The sequence below is a fragment of the Lepisma saccharinum genome, chromosome 8 (genome assembly GCF_977018435.1).
Source record: "Lepisma saccharinum chromosome 8, izLepSacc3.1, whole genome shotgun sequence".
Lineage (NCBI taxonomy): Eukaryota > Metazoa > Arthropoda > Insecta > Zygentoma > Lepismatidae > Lepisma > Lepisma saccharinum.
This window is the reverse complement of record NC_139236.1, coordinates 92575185-92593382: the sequence shown is the minus strand read 5'-3', so window position 1 is coordinate 92593382 and position 18198 is coordinate 92575185. Positions and strand designations below refer to the sequence as shown.

The window sequence follows — 18198 nt, the reverse complement described above, 5'->3', positions numbered from 1 at the left end:
ATAGAGCCTGAGTGTCGCAAGTGGTCGACTACCCCCCCCCCCTTCCCCGCTTTCTCGCACTTCCCACACAAGAAAAATAGATAAACCAACGCTCGTCTAGCACAAATCTGCATTTTTGTATGACATTTAGCGGTCGTGTAAATATCAAACGTGACTGTCCCCCAGAAAATCCTCTGATTCCTCACATTTTTCTTCCGGCACCGCATCTTGTTTTTGATCTTCCATCTGATTGTATTCCTTCTGGCTTTTGTTTCTTAGTGAGATAATCGCGATGTGGACCAATCATCAGATGAAACCAATGAAAGGACACTCATGCCCGGAAAGTGGTCCGAAGCCACAGCCTTCGGTGGCGACACCACGCGGCGAGTTCTCAACACACTCGTTGTCCACTAACGACATAAATGATACACTAAAATAATAGACTCGATTTAGGGCCGCCGGGATACAACCTAACTTCGGTGGCGTGAACAACAACGGAATGAAATCAAATTGGGCACTGTGCTAACCACTCCGCAACGCAGGTGGGCTTCCCTTTATTCATCGTGTTTAAGTAAATTTGTTTTAGATTCATGCTGGATGTTGGACTGCAACACTCCCCCCAAATACACAAAATAATGTTGCAACAGTGGCGCACCAACAATTTTCGAAAGGGGGAGGTTACTATACTTTTTTTTTAGTCTGTCCTCATTTTGCCATCCTTTCCTACCCTTGACGGTCTTTTTTTAGGAAAGCTGGGCCAAAAGGGGTAATGACCCCCACCAATATTCCCCTTGGGCACGCCACTGTGTTGCAAACGTAATACAACTAGAATCACTTAAACAATTTAAGAAGAGTACAACTTCATTGTTCCTATTCAATTCAGGAATATATAAACATGTAAAGGTATATCATTTCGTACGTATTTAACTTGCTAATATATTAATGTATATACTGAAGTATAGGACATAATATAATTTACAAAGTCCTTGAATAGTACATCATTACTCATAGTGCCACTTCTGTTATGCTATCAAAACCAAATTGTCTATTTTTCCTTGTAAAACATAAATATGAAATTTTACGTGCTAATTTTAATGTGCAGTCAACGGCAAAGATAATGGTTTACAAATTGTCCACCACTATTTTCATTACTTTTTATTCTACATCCTGTGTTGTTTTAAGGAATGAAACTATGTTGCTTAGAAGCAGGCATTGTTCGCTGCTTATTGACTTAATTATTTCAATTCATTGTTATCACATTGTGTAATAAAGACCGAATGAAAATGGTGGCGGACAATTTGCCTACTGTTTCTTTCGCCGTTGGGTGTACGAGTATGTACAGGATATAACAAAGTTCCAAGGTCTAATACCTATGTTAATAATCAAGGTGATTGCATTATTATTATTATTATTATTAGAGGCGACGAAGGAAAGCGTGGGAGGGAGATCGGCAGTCGGTAGGTATGCCTAGGCCCTTCATGGGCTGTTGCGCAACGGATTATTATATTATATATTATGTCCTCCTCCGTAGCCGAGCGGGTTAAGGCGTTCACTCGTCTTGAGATCGTTCGCTGCGGGACGGCGTAGGTTCGAATCCGGCTCTGGTCGGAATTTATTCGGCCTACGTATAGGGCCGGTGGCAACCCACCATCCTGAGGAAATTGGGGAGCTCCGAGTGAGTGAGCGTAATCCGGTCACGGAGACCTACTATAACGGCTGGGGATACGTCGGGCCGACCCCCCGACTATTCCAATACCGGTTGAAGATCTCCACGCTTAGAGGTGACGAATGAAAGCGTGGGAGGGAGACCGGCAGTCGGTAGGTACGCCTAGGCCCTTCATGGGCTGTTGCGCGACGGATTATTATTATATATATTATATATATATTTATTATATTATTATATAATCAATTATTGTAATTTTTATTGTAATCAAAATTACGTTTCATACCATTTGTGGCACAAAAGCCACTGTAAGTTGGTCAAAATAATGCAAATAAATCAAATCAAAATAATCCTCTATGCCCCATTGAAAATATAATAATCCGTCGCAAATATACAATGAATTAAAATGAAGTCGAGAGCAGAATATTTCACAATATTCGTACGAGTCCATGTAATGAATTTACAAAATACTGCAAGTAATGGTAATACTGTTATGATTGATTAATGATAAGCCCTTCATGGGCTGTTGCGCGACGGATTATTATTATTATTATAATAATACTTCAACTGGCATATTTGTGTTCATTTTTAGTTCACCACACAGAAACTAACGCAGAGAATGCTTCTGATCTAGGTTCGCTGAAACGCTAACAGATGGCAGGAGATCACCAACAGCTCGCTTCGTTCATTCTTCATTTGATCAGCTGTTCATGACTTGAACTTGGAGCGGCTTAAAATATCTTTTGTTTGGTTAAATGTAGTATCCCTACATGTTCAATTTGAATGCTGATAAGCTCGCAATATAACATATGCAAATACAACTATGGTTTGCTTCTGAGTTCTGAGCAGCGCTTCTCGCGTTGAGTTCTAATAAATGGCCGTCTCTCGATAATATTTGTTTCATGCATATTACATGGAAAATCAGTATTTTCCAAAGTGACAGAATATAAAAACTAACCTAGGTCTAGTCTCCATCTATAGGTGAGAATGACACCATTTGTCGAGAAATTCTAATTCTTTAATAGAAAACCAAATACATCTTTCGTGCGTGCTGGTTTCTTTTTCAAGTTTCTGCATTGCATGAATTTCACAACATTGAAAGACAAAAGGGACCGAACGGTAGATTGATGAATACATAGTTCTCAAAGATATTACTCGAAATAAATAGAAACTACAATTGCATCTGTTGTTGCTGGAGAGATGGTAATAAATATAAAAAAAAATAATTAAAAAATGAATAAGCTGAAATATACCCAGATAAGAATTAATCAGTTGCCGTCGCCTTGTACTCAAAGGGTCCAGGATTCGATACCCTGTGGAGGCACATTGCATAGTGGTTATGATCATGGGCGTCGGCAGGGGGGGGGGTCGAACCGGTAGGTCGACCCCCCTGGAAATTTCCATCTACTTTTTCAATTTATGGCACTTTATTTCACCTCATTTTGCGTCATTGTTTAAAAATGGTCTTGAGATATCGAATTTGGTACAAAACTTTCATAATATGCAACACTGAAACTCTGTTAATTTGTAACTTTCACAAGTTTTGAAGCTTCTCATACTACTGCGTTTGCTGCTGCTACTACTACTAATGTTAGAAGTAACTATTATGTAATGTTGGTTGTAACAAGTACTATATTATTCATATAGGTGGATGCTAAAATAAAATAAACTAAAACTGCTACTACTACTACTAGTAGTAATAGTAGTAGTAGTAGTAGTAGTAATAATAATAATAATTTAAAATATAGATAATGCAATAATTTTAAAAATAAACCCCTCTTTGACAAACATCTGCATATGCCACTGGTCTGCATCACAATATTTTTGAGGGGAGGGGGTGTCCTCGAAATCTTTGATTTGACCCCCCCTAGGAAAATTTCTGGCGACGCCCATGGTTATGATCCTACTTTAAACTGCAGGTCCAGTCCCGATTAGCCTATCTGTGCATAAAGTGGACTTAATAATTCAAATTCAATAAATTTTCGCTGCCGGTAATAAGCTAAAATAAAAAATACTTCGGGAACGCCAAAGATCTGAATTTATTTTCCTCTCATAGCGTGTACCAAAGCTCAGAGCAAAAACCAAACAGCAGAAAAGGACTTAAAAGGAACTTGAAACACATAATACGAAAAGTACAAACAACAATTAAATCTACAATAAGTTTGCAGTTATTAAATGACTGCCCTTTTTTCTGCAATAAGAGAGAAAAAGGACCAAATAAATATAAATAAATCCATCACCGTTGTTTAAAAAACACAAAAGCGCGCACTTAAGACACTTGGTCAGGATGAGAACGATGTGTTTGTGTGTGGAAGAGAATTAAACGAGCTAACATCTAAATAAAATTACAAGTGTATATACAATGTGCAACGCAATATTTTTTTCTCTCTTCGATTTGCTACAACAATGAAATAGGAACTCCCGGCCGGGGAATAACTTCCGAAACGTTAAGCCCAGGATGTCAAAATGTGTGAACAGGTGGCGTTCACATGAATCCCAACGAAAAACCTACTTTATTATTCATTCAGCTCCAAAGGTAAGCAGCATTCATATGTAATGCACATGTTTATCTTCCTGTGTGGTGCTCATGTGATAATTACTTTATCTATTACTTCATACTTCTAAAGTTCTACTTGTCAAAGGACGAACTCACCCAGACGGCATGGAATGGAAAAGCCGCATCCCATTCAGCTGTTCACGTGTTGGCGCGCCAATGAAATGAAACATACCGACTTCAAGTATTGACCAATCCCGTTTCTTTCTGGTGGTCCGATGAATTTTGCGTAAGGGGGTCGTGAATAAGTCCTGATTCCACAACAAAGTTTCCTGCCAAGTAATTTGCTAAAATTAAATAAATAATATTGTTGTATTTCTAGTATAGATAACATATTACTTCGAAAATATCAATGGTTATTTTTTTTGCCCCACGTGAACAACACAAAGCACAAAACGTGAACTTTAGGTCTTTTTAATCACGCACGTGCTGAATGCACTTTCGCACAGGTTTCCGTCGTCTACTCACGAGCCCCTTCAGTGTCTCCTGTGCACTAATATAAGTGGACGACTGGTCGGATGCTTTGCAGTCGAAGAGTTGTGAATAACAGAAACGCTGTGTAGAAATATTTGGTGGTGTGTTTTACCGTGATATTTCCGTAATGTTGGGACCCGATTTTAGTAAAGTGCTGAGTGAGGATTTCTGCTCGCCAATGGATACAAACAGGTAGGTTTGTTTCCAGTGACTATAGTGTCGAGCGTTTGTAGTTATTAGGTGTGCCAGTACGTTGGAACACCTGCATGCATGGTGAGATGCTGGAAAGTAGGACGAATCGCTGGAGTAACTGATGACTATAGTGCAGAGAAAATATGAAAGTTTGAATGGATGGTGTTTTGGAAAGCTAAAGGCTTTTTGTTTTTAATGATGTGAAGTGAAATTGAAAGTGCCTATATGTATTTTGTGTTTGACACTTGAACAGATGGATTTTTCGCTAATTTACATTTAAGCCCCAGTCTCCCTACCCGATAAAAAAATCTATTATTTTACTAGCACGGTGCATTCTTGATATTTAGTTGTTGTTGTCACACTTTTTTATTTTTTTTACTATTCCTGGTGAGCTTTGTTTTTAAGGTGTGGCAATGGAAAATTTCACAAGCATCTTTAGGGTAGTGTTTATTGAAAGTTTGGAGGAAATCAAGTCGTCCGTTTTCCGAGGCAGCTCGCAGTAGCATCTTTCATTTGATTCTACATCAATTGAATAACTTTTATCACGATAACTTTACTAGATTTACCCCTCCCCCTTCCACACTTACCAAGGAAAAAACTCCCATGAGGAATAGAATCCTCCAACAATTCTGTCTGTAATGGAATGGACTCAACTTTTGGGTGGGGCGGATACTTTTCAGATATTTGTTAGTCTTGTTTATTAAATAAAGAGGCTTAAGTTTATAAGCTTTACGTTGTCTTGACATCATTCATATCATCAGCATGATTTCGATTTCAGGGTACTTGCCTTTATGCATTCACTATTCTGACGCAACGTCACGGAAGGGTTATGGAATGTCTAGATGCTGGAATAAAAACAAGTTTCCTTGTGTGATCTCGTTTAAATGCCCGATATTATTTGGCAAGGCAAGAAGAAGCTATTTATACGTTAAGAGCAGGAAACTGTTAAAGGCGACCAGTTTTCAGAATTAACTTGGAATGTGAAAGAAAGTTGCGAGAAGTTTCCAGTCTGACAAATTTGATGGTATCACAAACTAGCTGTTCACCTGTTTACTTATTTGGTGATAGACAAGAGTCCTGAAAGTATGGATCTGGCCCCCTTCCCTTCGCTGCGTGTAATGATTTACAAGTGTCGGTACGTTCTAAATTCTATTATTAAGTTGGTGCTGGTTGTTTTTCTGCTACTATATACATTTAAAGAGTAGCGGGTGCTTTGACTATTCATTTTTGTTGTGTTATGATATCATGTAATATTATTGGATCCAAATCATTTTCATAAGTGCTACATGATAATTTAGTAGTTTGTACAGGGTGTGCAATGTGGACTATGTTATCAAAATATAATAAAACATTGTTGTTTTGTTATACATTAAATTTCTTATTGATTGTGTTCTTTAATAGCTCATCTTTATATATAGTTTTTTTTCAAAACTTTCTCCTGAAACTTGACTGAGAATACAATATAGTGTGCACTAGCAAAACAAACATGTAAGTTTGAACAAGATAATAATTGTAACATTGGATGCATTATTGTAGCATTCCTATCCAGTTAGGGAAGACATTTTTGCTGTTTTAATTCAACATTGATTTTTTCGTAATTGTATGGTTTGAAGTATTTCACATTTTGCACATGTTAACTTAACAGTGGATTATTGCCAAGAAAACCATGCATCAAGAACATTTCTAGTTGGTGAGTTAGGATTGAAACCTTTTCTTGAATCATGGTTAGCATGACGAGAAGATAGTGAATTCATGCTAAAAAATGTTATTTTTTTATCTGGAGCATCTCAAGATAGAATATTGTAAATGTTTTCACGTTAAAATAACAATAACTTAGCATTAACATATTGTATCAAAGGTTTTGTTGTTTGAGTATCCTTAAAACTGTCCATGCTTTGCCATTACAGGCTGTAGAGCACAGCCTCTAAATATATATATATATATACACACACGCACACCAACCAGTAAAATCAGTTTCAAAAGAGCACTGATTTTCCAAATTCTGAAGAATTAGATTTGTTTGGAGTTCCTTTTAGAGCATACAGGTTGAGTTCTTCGAAAGGAGATGAATTTATGGGATTCCCATTGCTCATGCAAGCCCAAGGTCCAGCACAAGTCTTAACATAACCATCTAAATGAAATCATTTTATTTTTGTCTGGTAAATGGTAATATTATTGCATTTTTCAGTTTAATATATTTCCGCTTTTTGTATGTTTTCAGAAATTGCTCAAGGCGGATACGACATGACGAGGAACAAGAGTATTCGAAACACAGTATACTGCATGCCATGGGCCGATTTGTGAAGTCTGTGAACGACATGGATGAAACTATTCTGGTGCCTTGCCGCTTGATGGACATGAAGATCGGTGACGATCAAGACAACCCGAAGGACCCACGGACCAAACGTGTGTTGAAGGACATGACCAATGTCGATCTGTATAGCCTATATTCGATGGTTAACACCGTGAAGAACGAGCTGCTGTGGGGAAGATCTACCGCCCCAGAAGAGACAACCCCTTCCATGCCTGCATCCAATTCTCCCCCGGTTAAGGGACACGTGAGACGCTCTTCGACTGTGTCCATGACTTCCACACATTCCACGGTCTCGTGCAGTGACACGGAATCTGACGCTGGGAACGAAAATGACTCCGGTGTAGAAGGCGAGGAAGATGGTGTCCAACAAGTGGCCGATAACTTTCGCCAGCATTTACACGGACTTCATCAGTGCTTGCACCAGATGACCGAAGCCGCCCACTACATCACGACCCGCTACCAAAATGACATTGGTGGTGCAGTGTGAGGTCATCAGGCCCTTACGTAAAATAAAATATTGCGGTATTCATTATTGTGATATGACTGAAAGTCTCACTTGTATTCTTACAAGTGACGGCAGCCAGATACTGGTATGTTTGAGTGAGTGCGATACGTATGTGTGTGTAAATAAGTTTATTTGGTTACGTTCGGTAACCACTATTATATTATCCAACCAGTATGCCTTTTCCATGTGTGAAAATATGCAAAAGGAGCCTGAATGGTATTTAAAATGTGATACTGTCAGCCAGTTCACTATGCATGAAATCGGTATATATGTGAGGAGTTCGGAACTTGAACTCGGCAACATGCGTACAATCTGAAAAAAAAAATGAGCACATGCTTAAATACGTGGTTACGCCATAAATTCCAAAGAACACAGGTGAAAAGTATTGAATTTTTTTAATGCCCCAGTTTAAATGTTTTCGTATGTTATAATCATGTGGTGCTGGTTTATAGTCATGGAAAAAAAAGATGAAAATTTTCAGATTGAAATGTGGCCATGTTTTCACATAGTTAATTGCTTGATGATTGCAAAGCGAATCTCTTTGTTTTGTGCCAGTTGACGCATCTGATGTAGGAGTGAGATTGGTATTGGCATAGTCTTCTAAGGATACTAGGACCAATATTTTTTCCTTAAGTTCGTATTTAAAACAAGCAAGAATGGCACGTACCATTGTTATGTGTTTGTATATATTTTTGTGTAGTTTCATTCATAATTATTTGTACGTGGGCTACACGAGTTTTTCAAAGATTTATTTGTGTAATAAATTCAAAAATATTTAATATGAAAAATGGTTATAATTTTTTTCCTCAACAAAGTTACATTTATGTTAAGTTATGATTAATTATTATGTCTAATAATGTTTTTTAATTGCTTGCAGCAAATTAAGAAGAAATATTCTGACAAGTAGTATTTCAGTTGTTTCACACAAAACATATTTTAGGCAGTTTTTTGCGTGAAAATTGTGAAATATTGCCAGTTTAGGTATTTTTTTTTCTTAATTTGTTGATTGGTTTCAATGTAATAGGTTAGGTTTGGTTTTTAAAATTAATTTTCATATCTCAATATTTGTGGGCTGTGTATTTGCTCCAATTGCTCTTCATAAGAAAACCCACCCTCTTGTTATTTTTGTACTATTTACTATCATTTAATATGAGTCTTTAGTTTCTTCAACTTACCCAGCCAATGTTCCAACAATATTTGATAATGCTAGATGAACAAATATTACAGGTTTGCTTCTGCAATAAATATTAATTTAATGTTACTTGTAAATTATATATATTTATATTAATTTTCTTCAAGTAACATGGAATTAATATTTACTTATGTCAGGAGTGAATTTTAACCATGTTTGTGCTAAAGATCAAATTTAATCCAGTAATATATTTAGCTGCATGAGTACACATTTTTTTCCCCCCATTTTATTTTTTAGTTTTTAAAATGAGAGCAGGAATCTTGGAGAACATAATTTTTCCATGCATTTTGATTTCATTTTGCATTTACCATAGTCTTTCTTAAGTTCGGAATGAAAATTTTGAGCAATATATTTTAGAGTTCTGTTGCTATGAGAAGGCAGGTGGCATTTGGCAAAGTCTCGCAAATTCCAGAAATGTGTAGTGTCTAGTTGCTTTTTCAAGCATTTCTATAAAGTGATGCTGAATGAAGCGCACCATCAGACTGTTGTCAATAATCCTTCCACCCTGGTCCAGGCCTTGTGGTTGAAAGGAGGTGGATCCTTTAGAAAACGTCAGAAGACTAGATACAGTTATCACAGATGATGGTCCTTGGGTCCAATATAAATGGGGTCCCTTAAATTTTCCTCACTCGTGGCTGTAAGTTTGAAACGCAGGCGATCTACAGTGTTACAACACAACAATTTGTCACCAAGTGATTGATTTGTTGTTTGAAGTCCACTTTATACACATATAGGCTAATCGGGACTGCACCTACAGTTTAAAGTGGGATCCGAACCACTGTGTGCCTCCACCGGGTATCGAACCTGGGACCCTTTGATTACAACCTTACCACTATGCCATGGGGGACGCATACAATTTCTGGTGATCTAATTTTTCATGGGGTAATTAAAACATTTACCAATTATGTCGAACTAAAGAAGAGTTGTTATACTGTTACACTTTTGATCGCGTAGATCGTAACAATGGCAATTATCAGTGAGGACAATTTTGACTACAAACAAGCTATGGTTCCAGGTTTCTACTTCAACTCATCTAGATTTGTCTCAAATGATGATAATACAATGTACAGTTCTGTGCAGATAAAGTGGCACGTACTTTAACTGTCTAATGGATAAAACGTCCCATTTTATATGTTTTGAACCTAATCCCCTGGTTCTGCTTGACACTGGTGGTTATGTAGAGGAGTTGATATGTATATTATGTGTGAACTTCACAATTTCCAAGACTTCACAAAAGCAATAACTAGGGCCCAGAAGTTGATGACCTAAAAATAATTTTCGCTCTTATAATGAAAGCTTCGTTTTTCTCGTAAATTACAAATTACTCGATAAAACTTATTTGGTGATTTAAACTACCGAAGGAAAGGACAAAAAAGTATTTCAGTGCTAATCTAGTTTTGAAAATTTTCACTTCAAGGTTACATAAAATACACCACAAGGTTTCGTAGTGTAAGTGTCGGTCTTAACACATAACAGTAGTCTGTCATTTGAAAATGTAGTTGTGTTTAGTGGGCATCAGATTGTAGTTTTTTATGTGGACTAATTTTACTTTAACATTTATAAACTACAGATTAAAGCAGCAATAGTGGCCAGCAAGGGGATCTCAAAGTAGGCTTCATCCAAAGTATTTTTAAGGTTGTTGGAGAAAAATTAACTTGGCTGTTTTATCCATTGCCAAAGATTTCAGTTAAAGATACCATGTTAGGAATTTAAATATGTAATTTATCAGGGAAGGAACAAAAAGAAACCTCAAAAATGATAAAAAAAAATGGAACTACAAAAAAACTTTAAAGTGACCCAAAAGGCTGAAAAATGCAAATAAAAAACAATATTTTCTGCTTCGAACTGAATGAAAATTGACTATCATGTTTAGCATAGTTTTTGAGATCCAGCAAGAAAAATGTTTTGTTTTAAATATTTTGAGTGCCAAACGAACACAATAATGCTAATGTAGTGTAAGGTGTCTGGCTTCTACATAAGTTTCTTAGCACTCCCATGGTCGTGAGTAAAACCTGTCATAAAAATGCAACTGGAGCATTGTGACTATCGCACCATTCCAATCCAATGTTGAATGAAATCTGACACTACCAGACACAGCTTTATCGAGCTCTGAAGGGTTTGCGTATATTGTCATGACTGAAATGTATATATTAAAATAGTTCTGGTTTGGATTCCTGGTTGACACACATTGAAGAGGGCCTTGAACTAAATGTTAAGTTTAATCCTGAATGAATATTACCTCTCTCTGCTTGTTAAGGTTATCACATTGTAGCCAAATTACCATGGGTTCATTTCATTCCAAGGTGGATTGATTTAAATAATTTACAGAATAATGTACTTAAGGATTTTGTAGATATCAGAATCACTTTTGGTGAAAGTACATTAATCTCGGTAACTATTTAATAGTGTTTATTAGGCTAAGAAAGGAAAAGAAACAAAATATATGTACTGATGAGGTGAAGCTCATACTTGAGGAAATGTACACACACACTTAAATTCTCTTGATTTAAATTTCAATAATTTTTATAGGCAAAGAGAGCGAACATTTTGTTTAGAATAAGATACAAAACACTATTCATGTTAAACCATAAATAGTGTCATTATCATTAAACTGTAAATAAAAATGGCACACTGATATTTTGCAAACTATCATTAAAACATTGCCAAAATTCAGCTACAAAGACTTTTAAAAATATTTGAAGTTACAATTATAGAGTACATATAGAATGTTTTATTTTCACCGGAAGAAAAGTTAGTGAAATTATGTATTACGGTGTCATTAATATACTCGACAAACATTTCCATAGTAGGTTCATGTATATTGTATCCAGTGTGGTATTTAAGAAAAACGATATCAAAACAAGCCTTGATAACGTTTGAAAAATAGTAAGTGAATGAAACTAGTATGTTGAGGGTCAAAAGCATTTTTTAATTTTCAAATATACATATACAGTCACTAACATTACGTCACACTAGTGCAAAACTGACAATATGCACATGTTCCCAACTTAACAGGAAATAACATTTTATGGCTTTGTTCTTTTGAATGAAAAAGGAGTGATGGAAGACTTATCCTTTTGTCATTCACACATTAAACACTTCAACAAAAAGTCTGTTGATAACTGTTTTAAGTTCATTATTAGAGCGTGAGTTAATATTCAATGATTTTTAAAAAAATGTTCTGTAAAAATAGTTAAGTTCCAAGGCAGTAGTTTTGTGGGTGTGATACATTAAAGGAGGAGTTTTTGATTATAAATTCCTAAAGATATTTCAACCTTATGATGTTATGGCGTCTAAGAGATGAAACAACAGGGGAGTAACTGCGCCACCTATAGTAATCTGACTAGAATAACAAAGCAATGAGACTTTGGTGCACAGGACATGCAGCATGTATGCGAGAAACCACGTATATATGGCATAGGAAGAAACAGGGGGCATAGGGCCTCTCTATACACATGCCAAATTTCATGGAAATCGGAGGGGGACACGGGGGTCAGATGATCCCCACGTCAATTTGTCCTCATCTTGACCTTTGAGGCGGTTTTGCCCCCTAAAACAGTTTTTTAGCCGAGACAAAAAATAAACACGTATTTCTTCCTTTGGACCCCACCATACACCTGCCAAGTTTCATGGAAATCGGAGAGGGACACATAGGTCAAATGCCCACTTAAATTTGTCCTCATATTGACATTTGAGGGGGGTTGCCCCCTAAAACAGTTTTTTAGCCGAAACAAAAAAAAAACACGTATTTCTTCCTTTGGGCCCGTTTATACACACACCTGCCAAGTATCATGGAAATCGGAGGGGGAACTAATGAAAAATTTCTTTGTAATCGAAGATCATAATACCTTTTAAGGTGTAATATTATAATGGGATTGTGATACGAAACTCTCGGATCCGGATCCAGATCCGAAACTTTCAGACCCGGATCCGGATCTGGAATTTTCGGATCCAGATCCGTAACTTTTGGATCCGGATTTTTCGAATCCAGATCCGTGTGGCCATCCCTAGTTCAGGTACCTTATGTGTATTTATCTGCTCCAAAATGAGCATCAACTGTAAGCAAAATAATTTTGTAATAAAGAACACTCTAATCTGTGGATCCAATTCCATGTACTATAGGTTGAAGCTGTTTACAAACATTCCCACTCAAAACATTCTTGATGTCAATTTTGCCCGCAAGGAAGAAAATGCCGGTGACACAGAAAGAAAAATTCTACGTATTTTCGAATTCTAGGCTTTGCTTACTTAGGCTGATATTTGCTTCTGGGAGAAGCTAAACCGGTGATATCTGGACAGCCAGGTCTGAAAATATTTACCCTGATAACTGCTCGCCGATATGGTTCCTAGTGTATGTGAATTCTGTCACGTGATTCTATAAGTGACAAGTTTGTCCATTGACACAAGGATTCTTTCACCAGAGATGGACCTAAGTTATGGATACCAGATCACTGCAATAACAAAGTGAGACGAGAAGACACACCATTCGACACTTCGAGAGTTTAAGATAAAATCATAGTAAATACTACTAGAAAATGTCAGCTAATAGTCTATGGGCCAGCCAAGATGTTGGTATAGTTTGGGGGTACTAATTTTCCTTTATGCCACAGTTATATGGGTGTGTAAGGATACCTAAAAAACATGCTTGACATCTCAAAGTGGTAGCTAATAAAAATGGCGGCCAATCCAAGATGGCGGATGTTGACATTTGAAAAAATGACCATATCTCTGAAACCAACGGCCCGATTTCAACGAACTTTTTTTTAAATGAAACCTTAATATATGTTCTATATTTTATGTTATCTTTAGTTTTTCGATAGGAGTAACCGTTAAGTAGTTAATAACGGATTAGTAAAAAAAAATGGCCCATAGACTATAATGAAAGAAAATGAATTCTCGAATACCTACATTCAAGAGTAAATAGTGACTGAAACATGCTGAAATATAGTTCTTTGATTGTTTCTAAACTTTATGTTTATTTCAGCATTTTAATGACAAGTTTAGTTTTGCTGAAAGGTGGTCTATATATGTATGTTCCACTTTAGACATTCTTGAATCTATACTCCCAAGAATTTAACTGTATTCACTTGATTTACTGTTTTTTACCTAATGTATATGTCTTATTGGAGTTCTGGATCTGTTCATTATCACTAGGGAAAGGATTTTAAGGTGCGAAATTATGGTCGGGAAAGGGAAGGAAATGTTTTCAAAAAGGTTCTGATAAAATGCCTTTATTCAATGTTATATTTTTCTGTGCCTTCTGTATATAATGCGCGCGGACCGCAGAGAGAACTGTGGTTCTGCCGAATAGGTTTTGTTGAAGTTTTTTTTCTCTCTAGCGGGTTTTCTTTCGCGGGTTTTGCTACATTATCTTGGGAACTTTTGGGGCTGCAATACCATTGTATAGCTCTCGTTCTGGTCTACCAAGTGAGACTGTAGGATTTTATGTAGCTGCTCAAGGAGAGTGAAAATCGTTTATTTTTCTCAATTTTTTTAACAAAACATGAATGAAAAGGAAGGGAAAAGGTGCTGAACAATCAAAAAGGGGATAAATGTGCTAATCCCACGAAAAGGTGCAACAAAGTGTGTTCATTTTACTTGATTTCACGTCATAAAATACATGCCTCAAACGATCGGTATGAAAACAGCTATATTTTTTAAAGGTGCTGCACCTTAAAATCCATTCCCTAATTATCATCGTTGTTGCTTACGCTTGTATCGTCTGCATAAAGGGCGGGTATTGCTGAATTTAAATTTAGTGGCGGGTGATTGGTGTCTTAAGAAAAGGGATGGATCAATGATGGATCCTTGTGGCACTCAACTTGTAATGATAGAATCACTACATGATCCTTTTTTATTATTAGTTTTCATGCATGTTCAATGTTATTTTTTTTAGTGACAGCTATACTTCTTTTTTATGCAGTTTCCAATGTAAACTGCTGTATGGCTGGCCTACGTATCGGTGAAAGCCAGCTTGAAGAAGGCTGTTAGTTTCAAAATCTTGACCTTTCAACCTGACGGGGGTTGAAAAAAGTTCCGTTTACTGGTTGTTTCGAATCGCCTATATAAGGGAACCGATTGAGTAAGGGGGGTTGTCATTCTTTTGTTTTTTTGGGTAAGAGGGGATACCTTTGGAAGGTTCTTTCGGTGCCGGTAGAGTGACTGGGCTAGTCAAACGGCAAGCGATCACGGATCAACCATTTCTTGATTCGTTTGGTGACAAGCCAACGCTTAGTTTTCGGTGAACATTTGTATTATTCTTAGAGAAACGTCGTATCCGAGGGGATTAAGGGACGCGTTTAATTACAAGTATATGTCTATCCGTTGGTGACAAGCTAAGTACTTTGTTTCGCGAAATTATTAGTTTAAATTTGTAGATTCAACACTGTCAAGGTGTCCGCTTATCTGGGATTAAGGGGACAGTGGCAGGGTGGAAAAAGAATCATAGCAGTTTTGTTTTTATATAATTTCAAGAACAGCGCACATGTAGTTGTAATTTCAAAACAAGTTTAGTCTATTTTTGCGAGGCAATTTTCTTAATAAACACGAAGGGGAGGGAATTAGAGAAACATGTCATGTATGCTAGTGACAAGCTAGATACATTTTTCAACTAGTACTGCTTCTTTGGTATATACCAAATCAACGAAATAAATAGTCTTTTTTATATACAGGGTGTAACAAAAGTCCCATTACCCCCTCTTTGAATTGTAGACAAACCTACAAAATGTTATTTTAACAGCATGCGTATGATGAGAGGATGGTATACCATTAAATCAGACCAATGGCCGCCATTTACTCTGTGTGCACACTGCCATTTTCATGGCACAGTATTTTTCGCCTCCAGGTGCGATGTGAAATTCTCCGTAACGTGACTGGCGTGAAGGAAGCAAACACACTGCGAACAGCTTCTTGAAGTTCTTCAGTTGTCTGGTAACGATTATGGGCGACTTTCTGTTTGATGTGCCCCCATAGCGCATTATCACAAGATGTCAGATTTGTACTTCGGGACGGCCATGTTAAAGGTGCTGGTAAATTTGGCGATCCTCGTCCAATCCGTTTGTCTCTGAACATATCGTTGAGAAATTCTCTTAAAATGGCCACATCTTATGTTACGGAGGATTTCACATCGCACCTGGAGGCGAATAATACTGTGGCATGAAAATGGCGGTGTGCACACAGATCCTCTGGAGTAAATGGTGGTCATCGGTCTGATTTAATGGTATACCGTCCTCTCATCATACGCATTCTGTTAAAATAACATTTTGCAGGTTTGTCTACAATTCAAAGGGGGTTATAGGACTTTTGGTACACCCTGTATATTTCTAAACTGAACGTCTGGGTATCATTGAGATAAAAGAACTGAGTTTTCCCCGAATATCCATGGTAAAGAATATGGTAGTTATTCTATGTATTTTAATTCGATTGAACCGTTTTTGTTAGTTATTGAAAGTGTGATGCATCTTATTTGCCTGGGGAAGTAAACAAATCAAGTAACAGGTCGAGCCAAGGAAGGTTACTCTCCTCACAAGAGAAATAGAGAATTACAAACTTGAAATTGTGCAACGTTTTGAAATAATGCTCAATGCATGTATGTCATCATCAGCGAGAGAAAATGTGAGAAGAAAGTGCGAAGAACAGTGTGAGTAACAGAAACAGAGAAGAAATAAAGAGTACTGCGAGATAAAGAGAGAGACACAAAAAGATAAGGGAAAAGGAAGGGAACAGACCCCCCCGAAACACTTCTGACATAAAATACTGCAAGCTATTCTGAGAACCTGCAACAGAGCAAGCTTTAATTGTATTTTTTGTCGTTTTAATGCATTCTCAAAGCTCAAAATATCCACCATATACTGAGAGGAGAATATATGATATCCACGTACAAACGAAGGCACGTTAGCATTGCTAAAATCTCTCACTTTGCATTTAACCAACCTCCCTATTTGAAGATTGCGTGTTGAGGCCGGAGGAAAAACTAGGTCATCGGTCTTCAAGGTTAGGCAGAATTGTCTGCCTGCTAATAATGATAACCCATGTTTCACATTCTGAGAATGTTTTCAATATTTGATGTCAGACGGCATTGTAAAGTTTCACAAACGTGCTGAAAGCTAATTACGCAATTAGGCCTATATAGCAAGGTGCCCGCCACAAATATTCGAGAATTTGCTTAGTTTTTAATTGTTACCGAGACTGCCTCACTAGGGAAAGTGTTGCGTGGGCTATGTTTCTTATCTATACATACAGTTTGTTACATTCAAGCAGTTTTCCAATAGCCTAAATATTGCCAACTTCACGATGATTGATTTGGTTTTTTCTTATCTACTTCGCTCTTATGCCACTCTTGGCTAGGGGTTCCGGGTTCGAATCCCAGCCTGGGCATGGATGTGCTTTGTGTGTGTGCATCAATTTAATCATATCATCACCGATTCTCATCGTCGCGATTGGCCAAAAGTGGCAGAAAAGCGACGCTAAATAATAACACTCAAATCAATTCAAACGAACCAACTTTTCCTGCGGAGTCTGGACACTTGTACACTCAACGGCTAAAGTAATAGTAAGCGAATTGTAAACTATTTTCAATGTGATGTGATTGATGTGATCATGAATTGAAATAAAAACGTCAAGTGTCGCATCAACAAGTTTCAATTCCTCAAAATAACTGAGGGTGTAGAATGAGAATGAATGGAAATTACGATTTTCTTTGCCGTTGGGTGTACAGTATATAAAGACACGAAGTACCCTCCCCCAACCTTCACAATGCCCCCACCTGCACGGTGCCGCAATTTTTCACCTTTCAACTTGAAATTACGGAACCAGTTAAAGCAGGAACAGATCCTTTCCTGCACTGCGTATGCATTGATTTCCTATTGTGGCGTCTGATATTGAGCAAAGACCTACTTATAAGATTCTTCTGGCCTAATTCTGACGTCACTCTTCAGTAGCTTCTAATTTGCCACATCACGAACAGATGTCCAGTGTAATGTCCAAGGGTTATAAAATAAATGAAGACTAAAAAAAATGTCATACTATTCTCTACACAGATGGGTTTCATGTGACATCAGGATGTGAACAGACGCCATATTTTACCGCCAATTTTATTATACTGGACTACAATTGTAATCTTATAACCAGAAAGGACATCAACTTTGTTTTTAATGACGATTTTCGAGTAATACGACGCAGTTGATTGTTTGTAGAAACGAGATGAAGCAACAGGCCAGCCCGATAGAAAAATACCAATCTGCCATTTCATTTTCTGCAAGTGTGTGGCCACAGGTGGAATATCAGGTGCATGCTAATCGGTATATTATCTCTCGCGGCCTAACAA

At 37.2% G+C, this 18198-nt stretch overlaps 1 protein-coding gene across 1 annotated transcript; it reads left to right on the top strand.

Annotated features, from left to right (window-relative positions):
* Window positions 1-4705: 4705 nt before the first annotated feature.
* Window positions 4706-8469, top strand: LOC145991303 (mid1-interacting protein 1-B). The gene is made up of 2 exons (XM_083127293.1): window positions 4706-4862; window positions 7084-8469. The coding sequence occupies exons 1-2, from the start codon at window positions 4798-4800 to the stop codon at window positions 7661-7663; spliced, it is 645 nt and encodes a 214-aa protein (XP_082983419.1). The 5' UTR covers window positions 4706-4797; the 3' UTR covers window positions 7664-8469.
* Window positions 8470-18198: the final 9729 nt, after the last annotated feature.